The sequence below is a fragment of the Corythoichthys intestinalis genome, chromosome 22 (assembly GCF_030265065.1).
Source record: "Corythoichthys intestinalis isolate RoL2023-P3 chromosome 22, ASM3026506v1, whole genome shotgun sequence".
Lineage (NCBI taxonomy): Eukaryota > Metazoa > Chordata > Actinopteri > Syngnathiformes > Syngnathidae > Corythoichthys > Corythoichthys intestinalis.
In genome coordinates, this window is record NC_080416.1 from 1071399 (window position 1) to 1094114 (window position 22716).

The 22716-nt window shown below is 41.1% G+C and overlaps 1 protein-coding gene across 2 annotated transcripts in view; it reads left to right on the forward strand.

Annotated features, from left to right (window-relative positions):
* The first annotated feature begins 7087 nt into the window (after positions 1–7087).
* elp2 (elongator acetyltransferase complex subunit 2) overlaps positions 7088–22716 on the forward strand; it is a 32535-nt gene continuing 16906 nt past the window's right edge. For both annotated transcript variants that reach the window (XM_057828425.1, XM_057828426.1), the window contains exons 1-10: positions 7088–7233; positions 7303–7381; positions 9791–9861; positions 9932–10073; positions 10213–10290; positions 10365–10429; positions 10501–10570; positions 16755–16919; positions 16997–17080; positions 18471–18571. In XM_057828425.1, coding sequence (XP_057684408.1) covers positions 7102–7233; positions 7303–7381; positions 9791–9861; positions 9932–10073; positions 10213–10290; positions 10365–10429; positions 10501–10570; positions 16755–16919; positions 16997–17080; positions 18471–18571 — 987 coding nt within the window. In that variant the 5' untranslated portion in view covers positions 7088–7101. The remainder of the gene's footprint in view (positions 7234–7302; positions 7382–9790; positions 9862–9931; positions 10074–10212; positions 10291–10364; positions 10430–10500; positions 10571–16754; positions 16920–16996; positions 17081–18470; positions 18572–22716) is intronic.

Consider the following 22716-nt stretch of genomic DNA (forward strand, 5'->3'; position numbering starts at 1 on the left):
TACGAGTGCATGTGTGCAGCCTTGTGTGGCGTGACCACAATATGAATGTGTTTCGGCACGACTTTCTTATTTTGAGTTTGAAATTTATATAAATATTTTTCTTTTGCTATTAGAAACAGTAGAAAAAGTTTTGTATTTGATTTTCCAATGGTCACTTTTAAGGAGATAGTACCTTTTCTCGTAAACACCGTCAAACTGGTTGCATTATTCTAACGCACTTAATATAATCAATCGGGGAATAGTATCGTTTCTCGTATTTACTGTTTGTATTACTCTAAAACACCCAAAATAAAATAATTAGCACTTATACCATAGTTTAAGGAAAACAAGCAGAATATAGGGCATAAGACATACAGGACGCCTTCTTATCACGGAAGCCCAACGTGTGTGTCAAGCAACTGACTGAGCAAGATTGACCCTGACAAGCTCACGTCTGCACCACCAACTCTCGCAATCAGGTCTCCCAAACAGTCCAGAACAAATGGTGGGACGCCTTGTCCCAACACAAGGAACAAAGGAGACCGCTCGATATCCAAGTGATAACACGACTGATAAGACTCCAAGAGCCCCTTTAACGCTGAGGTGGAAAAATCCACAACCCTTATTTCCCTGACAACAGTAACTCCGGAATCCTCCTGTCCAATCCATAAAGAGACAATAATCCGAAACAACGCCCAAACACACCCTTCTTCTTGCCCACATCTCGCCTCGCGAGAGCCTTCAATATACTGAATGTTTAACTCAGCGTTGTCATTTTTTTCTCGGGAACCTTTTGTTGACTTGTGATATGGTGACCTTGGATCCTCACCTGGGTCCCTCTGTGCTGTATGATTGCCGTCGACTCAGAATGAATTGTCAACTTGTGTTTCGAAGCCTTTTTCCAGCTTTCAAAATGGAGTCAGTACAAGGGGTTAAGACTAAGATGAACACACGGAGTTCGGCCTTTTGGCCGGCCTGGGTCGTTGGATCTGTGCCAGCGCAGGTCCGGCTGTTCAGCTGGCGTGATTCTGGCAATCTGGCTACAAAGACAGATTCCTTCACACTTTAAACATTTTAGATTTGAATTATTTTTTGGGGGGGGGGCATATATGGAGGGAAACGGGGAAAATATGTATACTTTTTCCAATATAGTACAGTGGTAGCTCTACTTACAAAATTAATTGGATTTTGAAGTCAGGGGCGTCACTAGGTTTTAAGAACGGGGGGGGGGGGGGGGCTAAGCCCCCAGGAGATATACAGGATGTAAGTGAGCATAGCGTACAAGAACAAAACTTAACAAACAGCTAATATTCTAGCCGGTTGTGCTTTTCAAAGCAGCTGTGGTGAAATGCTCGCTTCTGCGTACCAAAACTATCTTGTGGGCTTCAGCTTCACCTTTCTGGGCCTTTTCAGAAATACGCCGTAGGTGAAGCCACTTGTCAGTCAAACATGTTTGACCAATAGCAAAGCGAAACATGGTGTCAAAATGATTCAATTATTATTATTATTTTTTTAAAAGGAGTTCAAAACTTTTTTCAATTTAATAAAAAAATTATCTAATCTAAAAAAAAAAAAAGGGGTGGTGGGGCATGGGGGTAATTTTTGCATATGAGTTTTGTCTTTGAAAATATATTTTTTCATTTAAGCAATGTTTTTTGGAGGGATTCAATGATTTAGACACAAATGTCCTAACCATGATGTGGCCCAAACACAAAAAGGATTGCTTTATTCAAATGCAATTTTATAAGTCTCAAATTTATTTGTGCATTTAACAAATGGATTCGGGAGTTCGGATTATTGTCTCTTTATGGATTGGACAGGAGGATTCCGGAGTTACTGTTGTCAGGGCAATAAGGGTTGTGGATTTTGCCAACTCAGCGTCAAAGGGGCTCTTGGAGTTTTATCAGTCGTGTTATCACTTGGATATCGAGCGGTCTCCTTTGTTCCTTGTGTTGGGACAGGGCGTCTCACCATTTGTTCTGGACTGTCTGGGAGAACTGATTGCGAGAGTTGGTGGTCCAGACGTGGGCATGTCAGTGTCAATTTTGCTCAGTCAGTTGCATGACGCACACGTTGGGCTTCCTTGATAAGAAGGCGTCATGTATCTCTTATGCCCTATATTCTGCTTGTTTCCCTTAAAATATGGTAAAAGTGCTATTTATTTTATATTGGGTGAGGCAACATTTTGAGGCGTGTCTTAACTTGAAAACTGTATGTAGAGACGGTCGTAAGTAGCGGTACCACTGCATAGTTTTTTTTAATTTAGGGGGAAAAAAACAAAACAGCGCTATGCTCGACGAACACATTCCCACAAAATGCTGAGAAAAACCTTTCATATTCTGTGCCAATTATCTTCACAAGGGTGCTGGAGCCTATCTACCTATGCATGCCATCGTACATTTTAAGGCCTTTCTGGTCTCGGTGACTCAAGTGGTCAACACTATTGTGTTACAGTGGGCCGCTATTTATTTAAAAGCCTGCAGCTAGAATCCTTGTTTACATATCACACAACTACACACAGTGTGTCAGGGCACGCAACGTGTCGTGCCGCTACCTCTAACGAGATAATATCTGCATGTTTTCTCTGGTGTTAATCGGTCCTCGGGTTCCCCTGTGTGACGATAACGAGCTCATTGTGCCCACCGTTCTGTTCGTGTTACCCCCACCCCTGACTGTTCTGTTTGCGGTCGATCAGTTTGGAGAGCCGCACGCAGATAAGAACAGCGGATGTGTTGCTGTGCGGAATGGGGAAGTTTTTTCCGTGGGGTGCAATGTTGTGGAAATCGTTGTTTCCGAGACTTACACATGATAGTTTTTATTCAAAAGTGCATTAGATTTGTAGTTTCGTCACAATCTGTATGGAAATTTACTATCCCTCACTGGAAATCAATTCAAATTGGGGCGACTCAAAGATTTACCAATTTTTAAATGTTAGCATTTTGTGGTCTCAAAACACCACGTGAAGGAATCTTGACTTTTTTGGCCAGACTGCCGGAATCGTGCCAGCTGAACAGCCGGACCTGCGCTGGCACAGCTCCAACGACCCGGGCCGGCGTGACCCGACCACCCGTCCAAAAGGCCAAACCCCCCCGCGTTCACCTTAGTCCTAACCCCTTGTACTGACTCTATTTTGAAAGCTGGAAAGGGCTTCGAAGCACAAGTTGATAATTTATTCAGGTCCACAGCAATCAAACGGCAAGGCGAAACAGAAACAGACTCAGGTGAGGAGGCAAGGTCACCATATCAGAAATCAACAAAAGCTTCCTGAGAAAAATGGCAATGCTTAGTTAAACATTCAGTCTTTTGAAGGCTTTCGCTGGGCGGGCATTGGGCAGGAAGAAGGGTGTGTTTAAGATTATCTTCTATTGCAGTTTGGGCTGTTTAGGATTATTGTCTGTTTGTGGATTGGACAGGAGGATTCAGGAGTTACTGTTGTCGGGGCAACGAGAGTTGTGGACTTTGCCACCTCAGCGTCAAAGGGGCTCTTAAAGTCTTGTCAATTGTGTTATCAGTTGGATATCGGGCGTTCTCAGGTGTTCCTTGTGTTGGGACAGGGCATCCCGCCATTTGTTCTAGACTGTCCCGGAGAACTGATTGCGAGAGTTGGTGGTGCAGACGTGGGCTTGTCAGCGTCAATCTTGCTCAGTCAATTGCATGACGCACACGTTGGGCTTCCGTGATAAGAAGGCGTCATGTATCTCTTATGCACAATGTCAAATATACTCTGCTTGTTTTCCTCAAACTATGATATAAGTGCTATTTATTTTATATTAGGTGTGTTAGAGTAATACAAACACCCAAAAGGTTCATACAAGATACGATACTATTCGTTGATTGATTATATTAAGTGTGTTAGAGTAATAATCTCCTTCACATGCCATCGTCTAAAGCTGGGGTGTACAGGTTACGCCAAAACCCCTAAAACTGCCACTATGACACTGTCATGTCATAATTATGACAGTCTTATGACACCGCTGTCAAATAAAGTGTTACCTCAAATCCATTTCACCAGGGAGGACTGGCATTGAGCAAAAATGTTTGCCATTGACAACAATAGAGGTCCAATCCATTTTGACTGAGAGGGTTGGGCACCTCGGTGAGGCAAAACTTTTTTCTTGTGCAAGTTTTCAAAAAGTCACCACCACCGTTTTTCCTCCGAGGCAAAATGCCATCATTACACAAGCTAGGGACCAAAACCAGTCTGTTTTGGGGAATATGAACATTCCTTGAAATGGAGCCATTTTCAAAATCTTCCCCTATTTGAAATGCTTCCATTTTGACGGCCCAGAACACTGTCATCATAATTTTTGCAGGCAGCAATACGTTAAAAAAAAGAGTTTGTCGGGAATAAGCAGGTTGAAACTCAGGATTTAAAAATTTAAGAAGGAAAAAAAACAGGGTTACCGTGGAAACGTACACCTTTGCTTAATTAACACCAACGTGAGAAGACTTGTTTTTATCTCCTACATTGGAATATTTGCGTCTGATAGCTTGGCTCCGGGGAACTGGAAAGAAAACACTTCTGAGGCTTACCTGGTCTTGACAGGCACCTGAAACTGAACTCGAGACAGAGGGAGGGGGGTCAAACTCGGGTTAATTTGTTGGCTCAACCTAGTTATTATGACAGAAAAACATACTACTCTGGCATAGTTCTATTTGTCGATAACATTCCTAAGCACTGGAACCTGGACTGGAGTCAAACACTAATGAGGAGCGGGTCATGTCTTTGCCAAGTCATTGCCACCACCTCAGACTTGAAGCAGATTGTACCTTTTCCTGTAGGCACTGTCTAACTGTTTGCTTTACTCTAACACACTTAATATAATCAATCAGGGAATAGTATCGTTTCTCGTATTTACTGTTTTTATTATTCTAACACACCCAATATAAAATAAATAGCACTTATACTAAAGTTTAAGGGAAACAAGTAGAATATAGGGCATAAGAGATACATGACACCTTCTCATCACGGCAGCCCAACATGTGCGTCATGCAAGATTGACGCTGACAAACCCACGTGTGCACCACCAACTCTCGCAATCAGTTCTCCCGGACAGTCCAGAACAAATGGCGGGACCCCCTGTCCCAACACAAGGAAAACCGGAGAGCGCCCGATATCCAACTGATAACACGACTGATAAGACTCCAAGAGCCCCTATGATGCTGCGGTGGCAAAATCCACAACTTTCGTTGCCCTGACAACAGCAACTCCTACCCAATCCACAAACAGACAATAATCCTAAAACAATGCCCAAACACACCCACCCCACGAGAGTTTTCAAAAGACTGAATGTTTAACTTAGCATTGTCATTTTTCTCGGGAACCTTTTGTTGACTTGTGATATGGTGACCTTGGATCGTCGCCTGGGTCCCTCTGTGCTGTATGATTGCTGTCGACTCAGAATAAATTAGTGTTTCGAAGCCTTTTTCCAGCTTTCAAAATGGAGTCAGTACAAGGGGTTAAGACTAAGGTGAACGCACGGGGTTTGGCATTTTGGCCGGGATGTCGGGGTCCCGCCGTCCCGGGTCATTGGAGAACGCCCAATGTCCAACTGATAACACGGCTGATAAGACTCCAAGAGCCCCTTTGACGCTGAGTTCACAACCCACGTTGCCCTGACAACAGTAACTCCCAAATCCTCCTGTCCAATCCACAAAGACAATAATCCCAAACACACCCGTATTCCTGCCCACAGCCCGCCTCGCGAGAGCCTTCAAACGACTGTATGTTTAACTAATCGTTTTTCTCGGGAACCTTTTGTTAACGTGTAATAGGGTGACCTTGCCTCCCCACCTGAGTCAGTTTCGCCTTGCTGTTTGATCGCTGTCGACCTGAATAAATTGTCAACTTGTTTTCAGTGAGCCTTTTTTAAACCTTTCAAAACTGAGTCAGTACAAGGGTTTAAGAGTAAGGTGAACGCGCGGAGTTTGGCCTTTTGGCCGAGATGTCGGGGTCTCGTTGGTTCGGGTCATTGGAGCTGCACCAGCGCCCGTCCGGCAGCATTCTGTCAAAACTGGCTTTAGCTTGTCTGGAAATTGACTCCTTGTGAATCCATGTTGAATGTTTTCTTTTTTTTTAACAATTGCTCTTTTTCACTTTGTTCGGAAAGAAGATAATCATACGTCAATGAGCCCAGCTCCTGAACTCATCTATGCGTGAAGAGAGAAACACAGCTGATATTCCAGAAGAAAGTCACCCCAAAGATAGTCACAACAGTGCTCACGTAACTCTACTTGGACCTTGACAATGTTTTTCAGACCAACTAGCTTGCAGCAGCTAAGTAGCAGCGTTATTTTAGAACCGAGATGAAACTTTTGACTGCAAAACAACAAAGGTAAGACCTGCACAGAGACCAACTGCGAAAAAATAAAAAAGGTAGTACCGACTGCTAGCAATGTCACAGGATAAACACGGACTGGATTTTCAGAGAGGGCATTTTCTATATGAACAAGTGAAATGGATTCGATAACCTTACTCCATGTACGAAGTAAGGGGAAACTGACAGATTTACAATCATATTTAAGTTAATAATGACAGGTTATGTGATTATTGATTTAAACAAATTTTCTGGCAACTTTATAGTAAATATGTCAGCATTTTTTGTAATGTTTTTTTTTTTTTTCAATAAAACCACCAAATTATTTAGGGGGGCTTAAGAATATTAAATAGGCCTAATGGCGCCACTGTATGAAAGAATTAAAAGGGACCTGGATAATATGGTAAATAAATGTACGTTGGATAAAATATACAGTATTATTAAATTGGAAGGCACATTTGTTTTGTGTGTATATATTTTGCCACCTAGTGGTCATATATTGAAGGTACTCGTCTATGTGGCGATGGTCCTGGCTGGATGTTGAAAGAAAAAAAAAAAAAAATTATGCAGTTGCATTTTAACGTTTATGAAAAACCAAATTGTTGGAAAATAAAATGTATATTTTGCAATTTATTTCGATTTCAAAGTTCACGCTCCATTGAGTATAATGTCAAATTCATCAAAATGCACTGACACAAAATGGCGGACTTGTGATGACGGCTGTCCTTGATTGGCTCACAGCACGCAAAAGGCATCTAACTCTCTCTATAAGTGATATGTATGCCTGGCGTCATCGGCCGGGAAGATGGCAGCGCTGAGGATCGAAACATGCCATGTCGCATGTTCCGCCAACAGGACTCCAAACGTCGTATCTTGGGGCCGCGGGGGGACGCTCGCCTTCGGAACATGTCATTCCGTAGCAATTTACGACCCCCAGGTAGGGATTTCAATGTTTTTGTCACATTTGTCTCTCCATTTCCATAACAGTTTGAGCTTTCTTTGACAGGAAAGAGTAGTTTTGTCGATGTTGAATGGACACACGGGAAGAGTAAACGCAGTGCAATGGGTTCATAAAGAAGACTGTGGTGAGTTTCTCAAAAATATTACACGAGGTTTATTATTTTTCTTGTTGTCGTTGCTACAGTATATGATAACGCTAACGCGTGATACCGCAGCCTTCCATCTAGAGGGCAATGTTGTATTGTTATTGTTGGTTAACAACTCTTGTATGCATTTTTACACATTTGGATTCTGTGGTATCTTTGACATGCACGTTTTTTCCTGAAAAAAAGTTTTGAATTTATGTGTCTTGTGGTCTCATTTTGTAATGACACAAACACCTCGCTTTTAAAAAGAGGTTTGTCAACTTTTTATATCCGTACTTTTTACAAGGGTAATGCCAATTAAGAGACTCAATAAGTAACTGCTGGAAGCTAATTGAGTTTTCATTTACATTAAATTATTCATTATTCTTGTTACTAATATACTGTATGTCTTGTATACAGTGGTATGAAAAAGTATCTGAACCTTTAGGAATTTCCCACATTTATGTATAAAATCACCATCAAATTTGATCTCATCTTTGTCAAAATCACACAGATGTAAAAACAGTGTCTGCTTGAACTAAAACCACCCAAACATTCATAGGTTTTCATATTTGAATGAGGATAGCATGCAAACAATGACAGAAGGGGAAAAATAAGTAAATGAACCCTCTGCCTAAGGAGACTTAAAAAGCCATTGAAACCAATTTTTATCAAACAATTTAAGTCAGGTGTGTGTGCCCAGTCATTGATGAATGGTTAATGGTTAAAAGCTGCCCTGCCCACTATAAAACACACACCTGGTAAGAATTGACATGATGGTAAAATGGTAAATAGACAGTGCTTATATAGCGCATTTATGTAGCTACATGGTTACCATGCCCAAAGGGCTTTACATTAGTACACATTTACCCGTTCACACACACATTCACACACCAATGGTGCAAGGCATTGCCATCCCATTGGAAGCAAATTAGGGTTCAGTGCCTTGCTCAAGGGCACTTCGACAGTGGGCGGTCTTAGCCTGGAATCGAACTGCTGACCTTTCAGTCCAAGGACAACTCCAGCTACCAACAATCGACAGTCAGAGAAGTTGGCACTGTTGCTTCTCTCCCAAGAAGTGGCCGTCCACCAAAGATGACGCCAAGAGTTCAGTGCAGAATACTCAGAGAGGTCAAAAAGAACCCTAGGGTGTCTGCTAAAGACTTACAGAAATCATTGGCACAGTCCAATGTCTGTACACACATCAACTATATGTAAAACTATGGCCAAGAATGGTGTTCATGGGAGAACTCCGCGGAGGAAGCCACTGCTGTCTACAAAAAGCATAGTTGCTCATTTAATGTTCGCAAAAAGGCACTTGGACACTCCACAGACGTTTTGGCAAAATATTTTGTGGACTGATGAAACCAAAGTTGAATTGTTTGGTAGTAACACACTACGTCATGTGTGGAGGAAAAATGGAACAGCTCACCAACATCAAACACCTCATCCCCACCGGGAAGCATGGTGGAAGGAACATCATGACTTGAGGCTGTTTTGCTAACTCAGAGCCTGGACAACTTGCAATTATTAATGGAAGAATGCATTCAAAAGTTTATCAGGATGTTTTGCAGGAAAACCTGAGGCCGTCTGTCAGACAGTTGATGCTAAAAAGAGGATGGATGCTGCAGCAAGACAATGAACCAAAACACAGAAATAAATCAACTTCAGCATGGTTTCAGAGGAACAAAATCTTCTGGAGTGGCCGAGTTAGAGTACAGACTTGAACCCTATTGAGATGCTGTGGCATGACCGAAAGACAGCGAATCATGCCAGACATCCCTGGAGTCTGACTGAACTACAGCAGTTTTGTTAAGAATGGGCCTGATCGATGTGCCAGACTGATCTGCAGCTACAGGGAGCGTCTGTGTTTGGGTAGTTTTAGTTAAAGCAGACACTTTTTTTTTCATCTGTGTGATTTTGACAAAGATCAGATCACATTTGATGGTTATTTTATGCAGAAATGTGAGAAAGTCCAAAAGGTTCAGATACTTTTTCATACCAATGTAGCAGCAATAGCTACCTAGTGTGTGTTTTATAGTGGGTAGGGCAGCTTTAAACCACTCATCAGTGATTGGTCACACACCTGTATTAAATTGTTTGGTAAAATTTGGTTTCAATTGCTCTTTAAGTCTCCTTAGGCAGAGGGTTCATTTAGTCATTTTTCCCCTTCTGTCATTGTTTGCATGCTATCCTCATTAAAATATGAAAACCTATGAATGTTTGGGTGGTTTTAGTTCAAGCAGACAGTTTTTTCATCTGTGTGATTTTGACAAAGATCAGCTCACATTTGATGGTTATTTTCTGTAGAAATCTGAGAAATTCCAAAAGGTTCGAATACTTTTTCATACACTGTATCAGCAATAGCTACCTCATTTTATTGTTGTTTTTTTTTTTTTCAAATTATAGCTCCTGAGACTCACCTGGTCTCAGGAGGCTCAGACAGCAGCCTTCTGGTCTGGGCCGCTCAGAATGGCAAGGTAAATCTCCGCCAAGGAAAAGGAAAGTGCTGTTAGTTTATTTTGCATTTAAGGAATTGTGTCCGTCCAGTTTGTCCAGTCAGCGGAGTGCAAAGGCCACACGGGTGCCGTTTGCGCCGTGGACGCCATCTATGCCGGCCAGAGTATCCTGGTGGCTTCGGCGGCGGCGGACTCGAGCGTCAGGCTGTGGCTCTGCGGGGATGCCAAAGAAGGTATATGAAAGTAAATGTTGTTGAGATGACATTCAAGTGTGATTAATATAGGAAACAAATCTGAAAGTTTCAAGTGGGGCATATACCTTTTCATGCGAATATATGTCTAACTAATGTTGTTTTTGTTTGTTTTCTCCAGCCGAATGTCTCCACACGCAAACATTTGGCACAGGTTTCATGATGGACGTCTCCCTGGCCCTGCTGCCAGGCACCAAAGGTACGCTGTGTACAGCTTGTGCTCATTATTTTCCCTACTTGTCATACGTGGGCTGCATCTGTCTCCCCTCGCAGTTCCTATTCTGGCCTGCGGGGGCGACGACTCTCGGGTCCACCTGTTCGTTTGGTTAAGGGAGAAGGTGAGCTCATACGTTCTGCGTATTTGGAATCTAGAGGAAGCCAAGTTTGACGTTGAAAAGTTGCTCGGCAGGAACTGAGGAGAGTCATGACGCTGCAGGGACACGAGGACTGGGTGCGGGGTGTCGCCTGGACCTCCATAGGTGAGCTTCTTGTGTCCATGTAGTCAAATAAAGAAGAAGAAGTTGCTGTAAGAGATTTCAATGCTATAACTAGTAGCTACCTAAATGTGCTGCATTAGATGTCGGAATTGAGAATATAGTTGCACGCTTAAGCCAAGGGACCATTTTTATATTACTGTATTTTCCGCACTATAAGGCGCATCTAAAAGCCTTTAATTTTCTCCAAAGAAGACTTATGCTCTGATGCGCCTTATACACGGATCCATATTGGTTAATCATGGCATGACATTCCCTTCACCGCACCACAATCTAGTGGATGTATAACACAACCCCAACTACTACTACTACTACTAGGCCTTATAATGCGGCGCGCCCTATATATGAAAACCGTTTTAAAATCGGCCATTCATTGAAGGTGCGCCTTATACTCCGAAGCGCCTTATAGTGTGTAAAATACGGTACTTTGAATTATAGCAAATGAACTAAATGCTGTTCTGCAAATTTGCTTCTGAAACAGATCATAGTAGAAATTAAAGATGGTCAATTTGAGTTTAGCACCTTACTTTTCCAGTGTCTTCTTTTGCTGCAACCAGCAGGGGGCGAAAGTAACGATCAACCAACAGTTTCCCTGCTTAATTCAGCATCAGCAGCTGTAAAAATGCTAAAACCTATGGAGCACTTAAGGTGATATGGAAGAAGAAAAAAAAGGGGAAAAAAAGTTGAAGATAAAAAAAAATAGGGCACCTAGAAGGGACACGAGAAGGCACAAGATTTTTCTGTCAAAGCAAAAAAAAAAAAAAAAAAAACGGAAGTAAAAAATAGAGGTCGAAGCAAAAAAACATTTTTTTTACCTCAAAGCAAAAAAAAAGAATTTTTTTTTTCACATCGAGGCATTTTTTTCGCATCGAAGATAACAAAAATGGGGAAAAAAGTGAAGCAAAAAAAAAAAATCTTGGAAGATAATAACCAGACGAACGGAGCCCATGTTGTCTGCATTTGAAGGACATTCATCGGTAACCTTGTAGCTGTGCGGAGTATAGCAATTGGTTGCGAAGGAAGTCAAGAAGGACCGCCAAATCACAGAACATTTTCAGACGAAAATGTCCAGTTGACCTTAAGACTCGCTAGAAATGTCTTCAGCTTATTTGGAAACCGTGCTTAATATCAAGAATTGATCTTATGTCATCATATTTTAGGCATACTTGGAAGTAAAACTCCATTAACCTGCCCCACAGGTGAGCACGCTCCATTGTTGCCATTGTTTACCTGAAAATTGAGCTGCACAACGCACATTTAAAATAGCGGAATTATGTGTTTTTTAAAAAATTTTTATTGCTGCGACCTGAACTTTTTATGCTTCAATGTAAAAAATGTTTTTGCTTCAGTGTAATTTTTTTTTTACATCAATTTAAAAAAAAAATTGCTTTGATGTAAAAAAAAAATAATGTTTCGATTCAGAAATTTTCTTTTTTGCTTCAATGTAAAAAAAAATTGCTTCGATGTAAAAAAAACTTTTTGTTCCTATCCCCCCCAAAATTTTGTTTCGTTGCAAAAAAAAAAAAAAAACTTGCTTCGGCTTTTTTTTTTTTTGCTTCAATGTAAAAACAATTGCTGCGATGCAAAAAAAATTGTTTCGATGCAAAATTTTTAGTTTTTGCTTCAATGTAAAAAAGCTTTGATGTAAAAAAAAATTGTTTCTATGCAAAAAAAATTTTTTTTGCTTCAATAAAAAAAAATTGCTTCTATGTAAAAAATTTTAGTTTCGATGCAAAAAGAATTTTTTTGGGGTTCAGTGTAAAAAATGCTTCGATGTAAAATTTTGTTGTCTTGATGCAAAAACAATTTTTTTTTGCTTCAATGTAAAAAAAATTACTTCGATGTAAAAATTTGTTTCGATGCAAAAAAGTGTTTTTTTGCTTCACTGTAAAAAAAAATGGTTCGATGTAAAATTTTGTTGTATTGATGCAAAAACAGATTTTTTTTGCTTCAATGTAAAAAAAAATTGCTTCGATGTACAAATTTGTTTCGACGCATAAAAAAAAAAAGTATATATATATATATATATATATATATATATATATTGCTTCAATGTAAAAAATTTTTGTTTCGACGCTCAACTGATGACCTCAACTTAAAAAAATTTTTTTTGCTCCGACAGAAAAAAAAAATCTTCCGTGTCCCTTTCGGGCACTTCTTTTTTTAAACATAAACTTTTTCTTCTTTTTTTTTTCTTCCATGTCCTTTTAGTGGCTCTGTAAAAACCACACAGTAACGCATAGTCTAATCATTTAAAATGTACCTAATAAAGCCATTTCTACAGCCGTGTTGGAATTCTACATATTTTCTGCCTTAACAGGCTGTGGTAAAGGTTGAATTTTCAGCTATACTTATTAACTATGAAACGGCATACAACCAGCAGACAGCAGAAGAAATTACGACCTAAACAGTGGAAGCGCAGCATCCATTTTGGCCACGGTCCAAAACAAACACTCATTTACTTTAATCGTGCCGTGTCGCCCATCGACAAATAATAAAGACCTCCTCCTCCTCACTCATGTCTCGCCACCGTTTTCGGAGTCGACAGAGCGTCGCTTTTCTGCCCCGTCGCCGTTCATCAAGGCGCCGAACGAGGCCGGCGGTCGGCAGGGCCGACATCCCTCACTCGCCGTCACGGCAGAGCGTGTTCGTTTTGTTTACCACCTACCGGTGGGTATTTATTACCCTGCGTGGGTGTCACCGTTTTCCACGGCCAGTGCATAGATTGGCGGGTAATGTGTACTACTCCTTCTAGCACTAAAATTTCCTGCGAGACTCAAAAACCAAAAGTGGTATTCGCCATGTGGCAAAATGGTTTTGCCATGTGGCGCATTTTTTTTTTGCCATGAGGCAAAATTGATTTTGTCACGTGGCATTTTTTTTTTTTTTGCTATGTGGTAAAATGGATTTTGCCATGTTTTTTTTTTTTTTTTGCTATGCGATGAGGCGAAATTGATTTTGTTATGTGGCATTTTTTTTTGCTATGTGGCAAAATTGATGACATTTTTTTGGGGGTATATGGCAGTTTTGCAGGCTATGCACGTCCACATTTTTCATTCATTTTAAATGGCAGAAAAACATGTTTGGCTTGTATTGTAGGCCATCAACTTATCATTACAGTGCACTGACATTCAACGGACACCCAAGTCAGGCTATGCCATTGACGGCTATGCACGTCCAAATTTTTCATTCATTTTAAAAGGCAGAAAAACGTGTGGCTGTGATTTTTGACCATACATTTAACATTAGAGCGCGTTGACCTTCAACTAACACCCAAGTCAGGCTATGCCATTGATGGCTATACAGGTCCAAATTTTCCATTCATTTTAAATGCCAGAAAAACACCTAATTTAAAATAAATAGCACTAATACCATAGTTTATAGAAAACAAGCAGAATATAGCGTATAAAAGTTACATGACGCCTTTCCATCACGAAAGCCCAACATGTGCGTCATGCAACTGACTGAGCAAGCCTGACGCTGACGTCTACAAGCCCACGTCTGCAACACCGAGTCTCGCAATCAGTTCTCCTGGACCGTCCAGAACAAATGGCGGGACATCCTGTCCCAATGCAAGGAACACCGGAGCACGCCCGATATCCAACTGATAACACAACTGACAAGACTCCAAGAGCCCCTTTGATGCTGAGGTGGCAAAATCCAAAACTCTCGAATCCTCCTGTCCAGTCCACAAACAGACAATAATCCTAAACAACGCCCAAACACACCTTTCTTCCTGCCCTAGCCCCGCCCAGCGAGAGCCTTCAAAATACTGAATGTTTAAGTAAACATCGTCGTTTTTTTCTCAGGAACCTTTTGTTGACTTTTCATATGGTGACCTTGGATCCTCGCCTGGGTCCCTCTGTGCTGTATGATTGCTGTCGCCTCAGAATAAATTGTCAACTTGTGTTTCGAAGCCTTTTTCCAGCTTTCAAAATGGAGTCAGTAGAAAGGGTTAAGACTAAGGTGAACGCGCGGAGTTTGGCCTTTTGGCCGGGTTGTCGAATCTGCGCCAGCGTGGGTCCGGCGGTTCGGCAGGCGTGATTTCGGCAATCTGGCTGAAAGATTCCTTTACGGCTTATAGTCAGTAAAATTACGGTACTACCAATGCCATTGCTTATGATTTCAATTTTAACCATATTATTCATTGATACAATTACCACTGCTAATGCTTCTAGTGCTCAAGTATGGGCAGTTATGGGACTACTGCTATGATTAGTACAAATAATACAGTTACAACACTACTAGTAGTGTCATTATTACTCCGCTACATTTAGTACCAACACAATACAGCAGTGGATAGACATACTACTTCTATGGTAATCCCCCTGGTCTTGGTGTGCCTCAATGATCCTACTATAACAAAAGAATTTTGTGTGAAATACTTTTAGAACAAAAAAAAATGTGTGTACTGCTACAATTTCAGGTAATGCTACTACCAATGTTACCTTAAGTAATCTGCTTTGACAGTAGGTATACAGTACTACTACTACTCTGACCATATCCGCCACCACCACAACGTCTAATACTACCGTCAAAAGGGGGGGCACACACTGTCAACATGGGTAAACCTCATTCATGAGAGACAGAATGTGAAAAAAAAAAAACAGAAAATCACATTGTTTGATTTTTAAAGAATTTATTTGCAAATCATAGTGGAAAATAAGTATTTGGTCACTACCAAAAGTTCATCTCAGTACTTTGTTATTTACCCTTTATTGGCAATGACGGAGGCCAAACGTTTTCTGTAACTCTTCACAAGCTTTTCACACACTATTGCTGGTATTTTGGCCCATTCCTCCATGCAGATATCCTCTAGACCAGTGATGTTTTGGGGCTGTCATTGCACAACACTGACTATCAACTCACTCCACAGATTTTCTATGGGGTTGCGATCTGGAGACTGGCTAGGCCACTCCAGGAACTTGAAATGCTTCTTACGAAGCCACTCCTTTGTTGCCCTGGCTCTGTGTATGGGATCATTGTCATGCTGAATGACCATGCCACGTCTCATCTTCAATGCCATTGCTGACGGAAGGAGATTTTCACTCAAAATCTCTCGATACATTGTCCCATTCATTCTTTCCTTTACACAGATCAGTCGTCCTGGTCCCTTTGCAGAAAAACAGCCCCAAAGCATGATGTTTCCACCCCCATGCTTCACAGTGGGTACGGTGTTCTTCGGATGCAAATCATTATTCTTTCTCCTCCAAACACGAGAACCTGTGTTTCTACCAAAAAGTTCTATTTTGGTTTCATCTGACCATAACACATTCTCCCAGTCCTCTTCTGGATCATCCAAATGCTCTCTAGCGAACCGCAGACGGGCCTGGACGTGTACTTTCTTCAGCAGGGGGACACGTCTGGCCGTGCAGGATTTGAATCCCTGACGGCGCATTGTGTTACTGATAGTAGCCTTTGTTACTGTGGTCCCAGCTCTCTGTAGGTCATTCACTAGGTCTTCCCGTGTGGTTCTGGGATTTTTGCTCACCGTTCTTGTTGTCATTTTGACGCCACGGGGTGAGATCTTGCATGGAGCCCCAGATCGAGGGAGATTATCAGTGGTCTTGTATGTCTTCCATTTTCTAATGATTGCTCCCACAGTTGATTTCTTTCCACCAAGCGTTTTAACTATTGCAGATTCAGTCTTCCCAGCCTGGTGCAGTTCTACAATTTTGTCTCTCGTGTCCTTCGACAGCTCTTTGGTCTTGCCATAGTGGAGTTTGGAGTGTGACTGACTGAGGTTGTGGACAGGTGTCTTTTATACCGATAATGAGTTAAAACAGGTGCCATTAATACAGGTAACGAGTGGAGCCTCGTTAGAAGAAGTTAGAGCTCTTTGACAGACCGAAATCTTGCTTGTTTGTAGGTGACCAAATACTTATTTTCCGCTCTAATTTGGAAATAAATACTTTAAAAATCAAACAATGTGATTTTCTGTTTTTTTTTTCTCCACATTCTGTCTCTCATGTTTGAGGTTTACCCATGTTGACAATTTACAGGCTTCTCTAATCTTTTCAAGTAGGAGAACTTGCACAATTGGTGGTTGACTAAATACTTATTTGCCCTACTGTATATTACTCGTAACCATGCTTCGCCAATCAAGCCCTACTTCCACCCCATCAACAAGACTGGTACGCTCTAATGTGTGTGTTTGTTTTGTGTGCAGGTGGTGAGCTGTTGCTGGCCAGCTGCTCGCAGGACTGTCTCATCCGAGTGTGGCGGCTACGCGCCAAGTCCGGGAGCGGCGCCCGGTCTGAGGGCGACCGGGACGACGCCGTCATCAAAATGAAAGAGGACGTTTTTCGAGTCGAGGAGCAAGAAGAGGGCAGAGGCGAGTGATGCTCGATGCTAATGAACTAGCTGCTGTGAGCTCATGTTTTTAACGGTTTGTGTGATTTGTCTTTTTAGTGTTTGCCGTGGCTTTAGAAACTGTCCTGGCGGGACATGAGAACTGGGTATACGGCGTTCACTGGCAACCTCCTTCTTACACAGGTCAGAGAAGTCATGTCATATTTGATTTTTAAAAGATCAATGAACTATGTTGATGGGAGACTACATTTTTCATAGAAAAAGTGATGTGTCGCCATCTTGTGGCATTAATTGACAAATACTTGTATTTCCCCCCCCCTATGTATTGGACGTCTAGCACCTAAAGTGACCCAAAAATACCTCAAAACCAACAGGAAGTGATGCAAAATTGACAGGAATTTAATAAAATATGAATATTGTAAATATCTTAAAAGGATTCTTTGCCTGCCACTGAGAACGACAGGCGTCCGATTCACTTACAGTGGAATGAAAACCTTTTGGAATTTCTCACATTTCTGCATCAAATCACCATCAAATGTGATCTTTGTCAAAATCACACAGATGAAAAAAGTGTCTGCGTTAACTAAAACCACCCAAACATTTATAGGTTTTCGTATTTTAATGAGGATTGTATGCAAACAATGAGAGAAGGGGAAAAAATAAGTAAGTGAACCATCACATTTAATACCTTGTGGGCAATAACTTCAACCAGAAGCTTCCTGTAGCTGCAGATCAGTCTGGCACATCGATCCAGCCCATTCTTCTCTACAAAACTGCTGTAGTTCAGTCAGATTCCTGGGATGTCTGTCATGACCTGCTGTCTTTAGGTCATGCCACAGCATCTTATTGGGGTTCAAGTCTGGACTTTGACCACTCCAGAACGTGGAGTTTGTTCTTCCTAAATCATTCTGAAGTTGATTTACTTCTGTGTTTTGGATCATTGTCTAGTTGCGGCATCCATCCTCTCTTTAGCTTCAACTGTCTGACAGACAGCCTCAGGTTTTCCTGCAAAACATCCTGATAAACTTTTGGAAAGCCGGAGATATGATCCTTGTAATTTCAAAGTAGTTCTTATGAAGGATTTCTTCACTAACGCGGAACTATTTTCTCCACCAGAGAAAGTCAGGCTCTTTAGACGAAAAAAAAAAAGCTTCATTTATGCAATTTTTTTCCCCTCTTGTCGGAATTCAATGATTTTTGTTTTTTTATTTCTTTGGCTTAATGTGGTTATGTAATGGGTTAATGTACACAATCATTGCAACAATAGTCCATACAGATAACTTTGTTCTCAGAAAAAAATACCAAATATCCAACAAAAACATAAGCAGTTACTCATATTGTTACTCATTACTTGGGTATTCTTTTCACCCAGTACTTTTTACTTGCACTTGAGTACATTTTTTGGACGACTACTCCTACTTTTACTTGAGTAATATTATTTCCAAGTAACGCTACTCTTACTTGAGTAGAATTTTTGGCTACTCTACCCAACTTTGCCCGTGAACCAAAATGAGTTTGACACCGCTGCTCTAGCACAACGTGAAGTGAACAGCGTTTCTGTCACCTCCTGCAGGTGGCGAACTGAAACAACCTCTTAGTCTGCTCTCGGCCTCTATGGACAAGACCATGATCCTCTGGATGCCCGACCAGGCTTCTGGAGTCTGGATGGAGCAGGTGAATTGATGCTGATGACACTCACACTAGCAGTGGTTCAAGAGCACTTGATCCTCGCCGAGCCTGCTCGCTCCACCTGTCAGTCACTTTCTTTGCTCGCTCTCCTCGAACCCTACCCGCCACCCGTTTCCCGACATCTGCCGCTGAGCGGTTACAGGCTAAATTTAACATAAGCTTGGACAACAAAGAAAGGAAGCGCTCTCCCGGTCATCTGCACTCTCCTGTTTTTTCTTTTGTTTACATGACTTGAACACACGCGTCCTCTCGTGAACTCCTCACACATCACTTTCTTCATTTTCCTGCATTAACCCTAAATGGGTTTAGCATTGGAGAATGACACGAGACGACTGGGTGACGCCCACACATCTTCTATTCAGTTGAAGTCAATTTTATTTGTATATATCACAACCAGTGTTGTTAATAACGGTGTTAGAATTTAATGGCGTTACTAACGGCGTTATTTTCTTCAGTAGGGAGTAATCTAATTAATTGCTTTTCTCATCTTGGCAACACCGTTACCGTTACTGAGGCGGAAAAGGCGTGTGTTACGATGTTGGTTGACTGACGTGAGAAGACGAGAGAGCAGAGCAGGGGTGGGGAGGAGGCAAGGGAGTGTGACGTCGTTGCAAACGCGATGCTACTATGCTAGTAGGCTCCAATAATACCTGACTGTAGCCGATAGCCTACAAACTACGCCCACATGATGCTACGGCAGATATCACACATATACAGAACTAGATGCAAATGACAGACATGGCGGCATTAGCAACATATATAATAAAGAACTAGATGCGTTAGTAAACAGCCGCCATCTTAAAGCAGTAGACTTCTCATAAAGGCAAAACTTAATTTAAATCTTTCTTTAAATGATGAAACAGTTTTTAAACTTAAACATGTCGAAAATAGACGGAAGGGAACTAATGCAATAACTGGAGCAATTTTAACAACTTTAACGATTGATTCACAACATTAAATGACTTCCACACATAACAAAGTTAATTATCTAGTTATTATTATTATTATTATATAGTTATCGCAATATCCGCAATACCCCTGTAGTCCCAAAAACCCTTTAAACTTCAGATTGTGTTTTTGTTGTTTTTTTTTTTTTAGAAAAAAAAATCATGAAAATTATCACTAGTTACTTTGTCAAGTAACTAATTACTTTTACATTCAGGTAACTTACCGTAATTTTCACACTATAAGGCGCACCTGACTATAAGCCACCACCCACTAAATGTGACAAGAATACGGCCTTTGTTCATACATAAGCCGCACTGGACTATAAGATGCGGCTGTCCTCACTGTATTATGGGATATTTACACCTAAAGATATTAACCGGTAACACTTCATTAGATAGCGGTATCATACGACGGTCAGAAGACCAAATGAACCACCATGAAGCTTTTAACCAATTGGCTGCAAAGCTTCATTGCTTCAAGAGGCTTCATTTGGCCATCACTGCTCTCTTGGGGGAGACGACCTTTTATGCCTCCTGCCGTCAACACTGTTGTTGTCCAGCATGCCTCCTAGCATGCATTGCAGCGCAACAGATGTAAATAACAATCAAAATTCATGTTCTGTGCCAATTATTTTTTAAATCACTGTTCCTGTTGTTTAATTAATTGCTAGTTACAGTATTTGGAACGCTTTATTTGACAGTGGCGCCATAAGACTGTCATTAGACAATTAGACATAATTATGACATGACACTGTCATGATCATTAACAAATGATTATAACAGTTATCATTTAGTTTTAGGTGGCAAATGATCTCACTTTTGAATGGATGTAAAAGATCCACGCTGGACACAAATGGAGTTGGTACCATAATTTCCTGGGTGACACTTAATGACATCCGTCATAAGCATTCAGTAATGCCCATGATAGTCCCATGTCATAATTATGACGGTCGTATGACAGTCTTATAACGCCGCTGTCAAATAAAGTGTTACCAAATACCATAACAAGCAATTAATGAAACAACTGGAACAGTAAATGAATATATAAGTAGCACAGAACATGGATTTAGCTTGTTACTTACATCTGTAGTGCTGCAATGCATGGTAGGAGGCATGTGTTGCCTATTAACCAAAATAAATCAACAAATAAGCCGCACTGGACTATAAGCCGCAGGATTCAAAATGAACGAAAAAAGTAGTGGCTTATAGTCCGGAAAATACGGTAGTTACTAACGCAATTACTTTTTGTGAAAAGTAATTTGTAACTAATTACTTTTTTAAAGTAAGATTAACACTGATCACAACAAGGTTGTCTCGGAGGGCTAGTGGGGCTTCTGACTGATCACGTTGCATGAATCAAAAATTAAGTAGTTTAGTGCTGCAACGATTAGCTCGAGTAATTCGATTATTAAAAAGCTTCGAATCAAATTTTGCTGCTTCGAGTATTCATTTAATTCGTAGCGTTGTAATGGTCTGTTTTGAAAATGTTTGCATTTTGTTTCATTGATTTGGGGGGTACACTGCTCTCTAGTGGCAACAGTGAATAACACATTTAACATGGCTGAATCCAACTGCTCCCTGGTAAGACCAACATAAGGTCTGTTTTTGTTTGAGCCAATATGATTTTTAATGTATTCGTCATTTAGTTTAGAGGTATATGTCGCCGTTTTTTGTGGGAATGTGTTTGAATGACTGGACCGCTTGGATGTGTGTGGAAGCGATTGATTTATAGAATTTTTTGTATCCCGCGCCATTAAAATAAATAACTTCTTGTATTGAAGAGGAATGCGAATGTGACATCACCCGGGTCAGCATCTCACAAAACAGGATTGTTTTATACCATACAGATAGACTGTGGAGTCAGCTGATTTTGCGGATTAATTGGTTTATTTTTCGCATCACGCCAGCCAAATGTGCTGCAGGATTTTGTTGCTGCACTAGAGAGAGGCGTGTGAGCTTTTTTGGGATTCACAAGGTTCTCGTTCACACCGAGATTTGCCAAAACAAGTCCGACAACTGTTGGACCATTGGACTTATGAGGAAGTGAGTAAACATAATGTTATGTATTATGTCAAATACTAGGATCATGGCACACGTTTTAATACGGAGGTGGCTTGAATTTAATAGACCACTATCGTTGGTTTGGGCTCGGGCAGGTACGTGCCCCTTCGACATCGGCCGGTTTGTCCGGCGGTCATTCTCCAGCTACTTTCGTGGCAACATGCACTCCTGCCCGCAGCAGGGGAATGACGAGCTGTAACTCGCTTGCGGCCCGGGGGGGATTGCCGATCGGTGAAGACAATCAACAACCCCGCCGCCATGTGATACGATCTGGGGTAGTTTTGTGTGATTTTTCACTTCAAAAAGCGAGAGAATAAGACTTGGAAACGCTGCACGGTTCGGGTTAGCATGGCGGCTAGCTGTCCCGCCTCCTGGTTTATTTACGCTCTCCGAAGCCTCAGGGAAACGACAAAAGCCGGACTAACTCCGGTGGCACAAAATATAGTTCGGGAGGTGCAAGAAGTCGACAGTTTTGACCATTATCCAGTAATTTTTCCACTGAATAAATGCATTTTTCATATTTCATATTCCATTTGGCACAAGACTGTTGTCATGACCATACCATTTATTTAGCAATTGGGGAAAAATACTTTGATGAAAAGAGTATCCTGTAAAAATATTGGAGTAGAGCAATTGAAACAATGACATTTTACTGCTGTCTTTGTCGTATTTTCCTCGTTCTGAATCTTCCCCCTCAATGGGCTGGATTCTAAATCAGATGAAATTGTGACCCTGCCGACGTCTTCCTCCAGCTGGGGATGCTAGAGCGCTCTGATAACAGGGCTAAACGGCAGATTAAAAGACTAATTTCTCGTCATCTGTGCTTTGCCAAACTGTTGTTGTATATAGTCGAATCGTCTCAAAATGTGATTCTAATTCACATTTTGTGACTTTAATTTTTTTTTTATGCTGTCACAGGCACTTTAATGCTCTTTTGAAAGCACAATCCGAGCAAGCCTTTGTTTTACGTCTCCTAAAATTGATTCTGCAACGCATTAAATGTTTCTAATCTGATGACTCGATTATTTGAACTAAATACCGTAATTTTTGGACTATAAACCGCTACTTTTTTCCCTTCATTTTGAATCCTGCGGCTTATATTCCAGTGCGGCTTATTTGTTG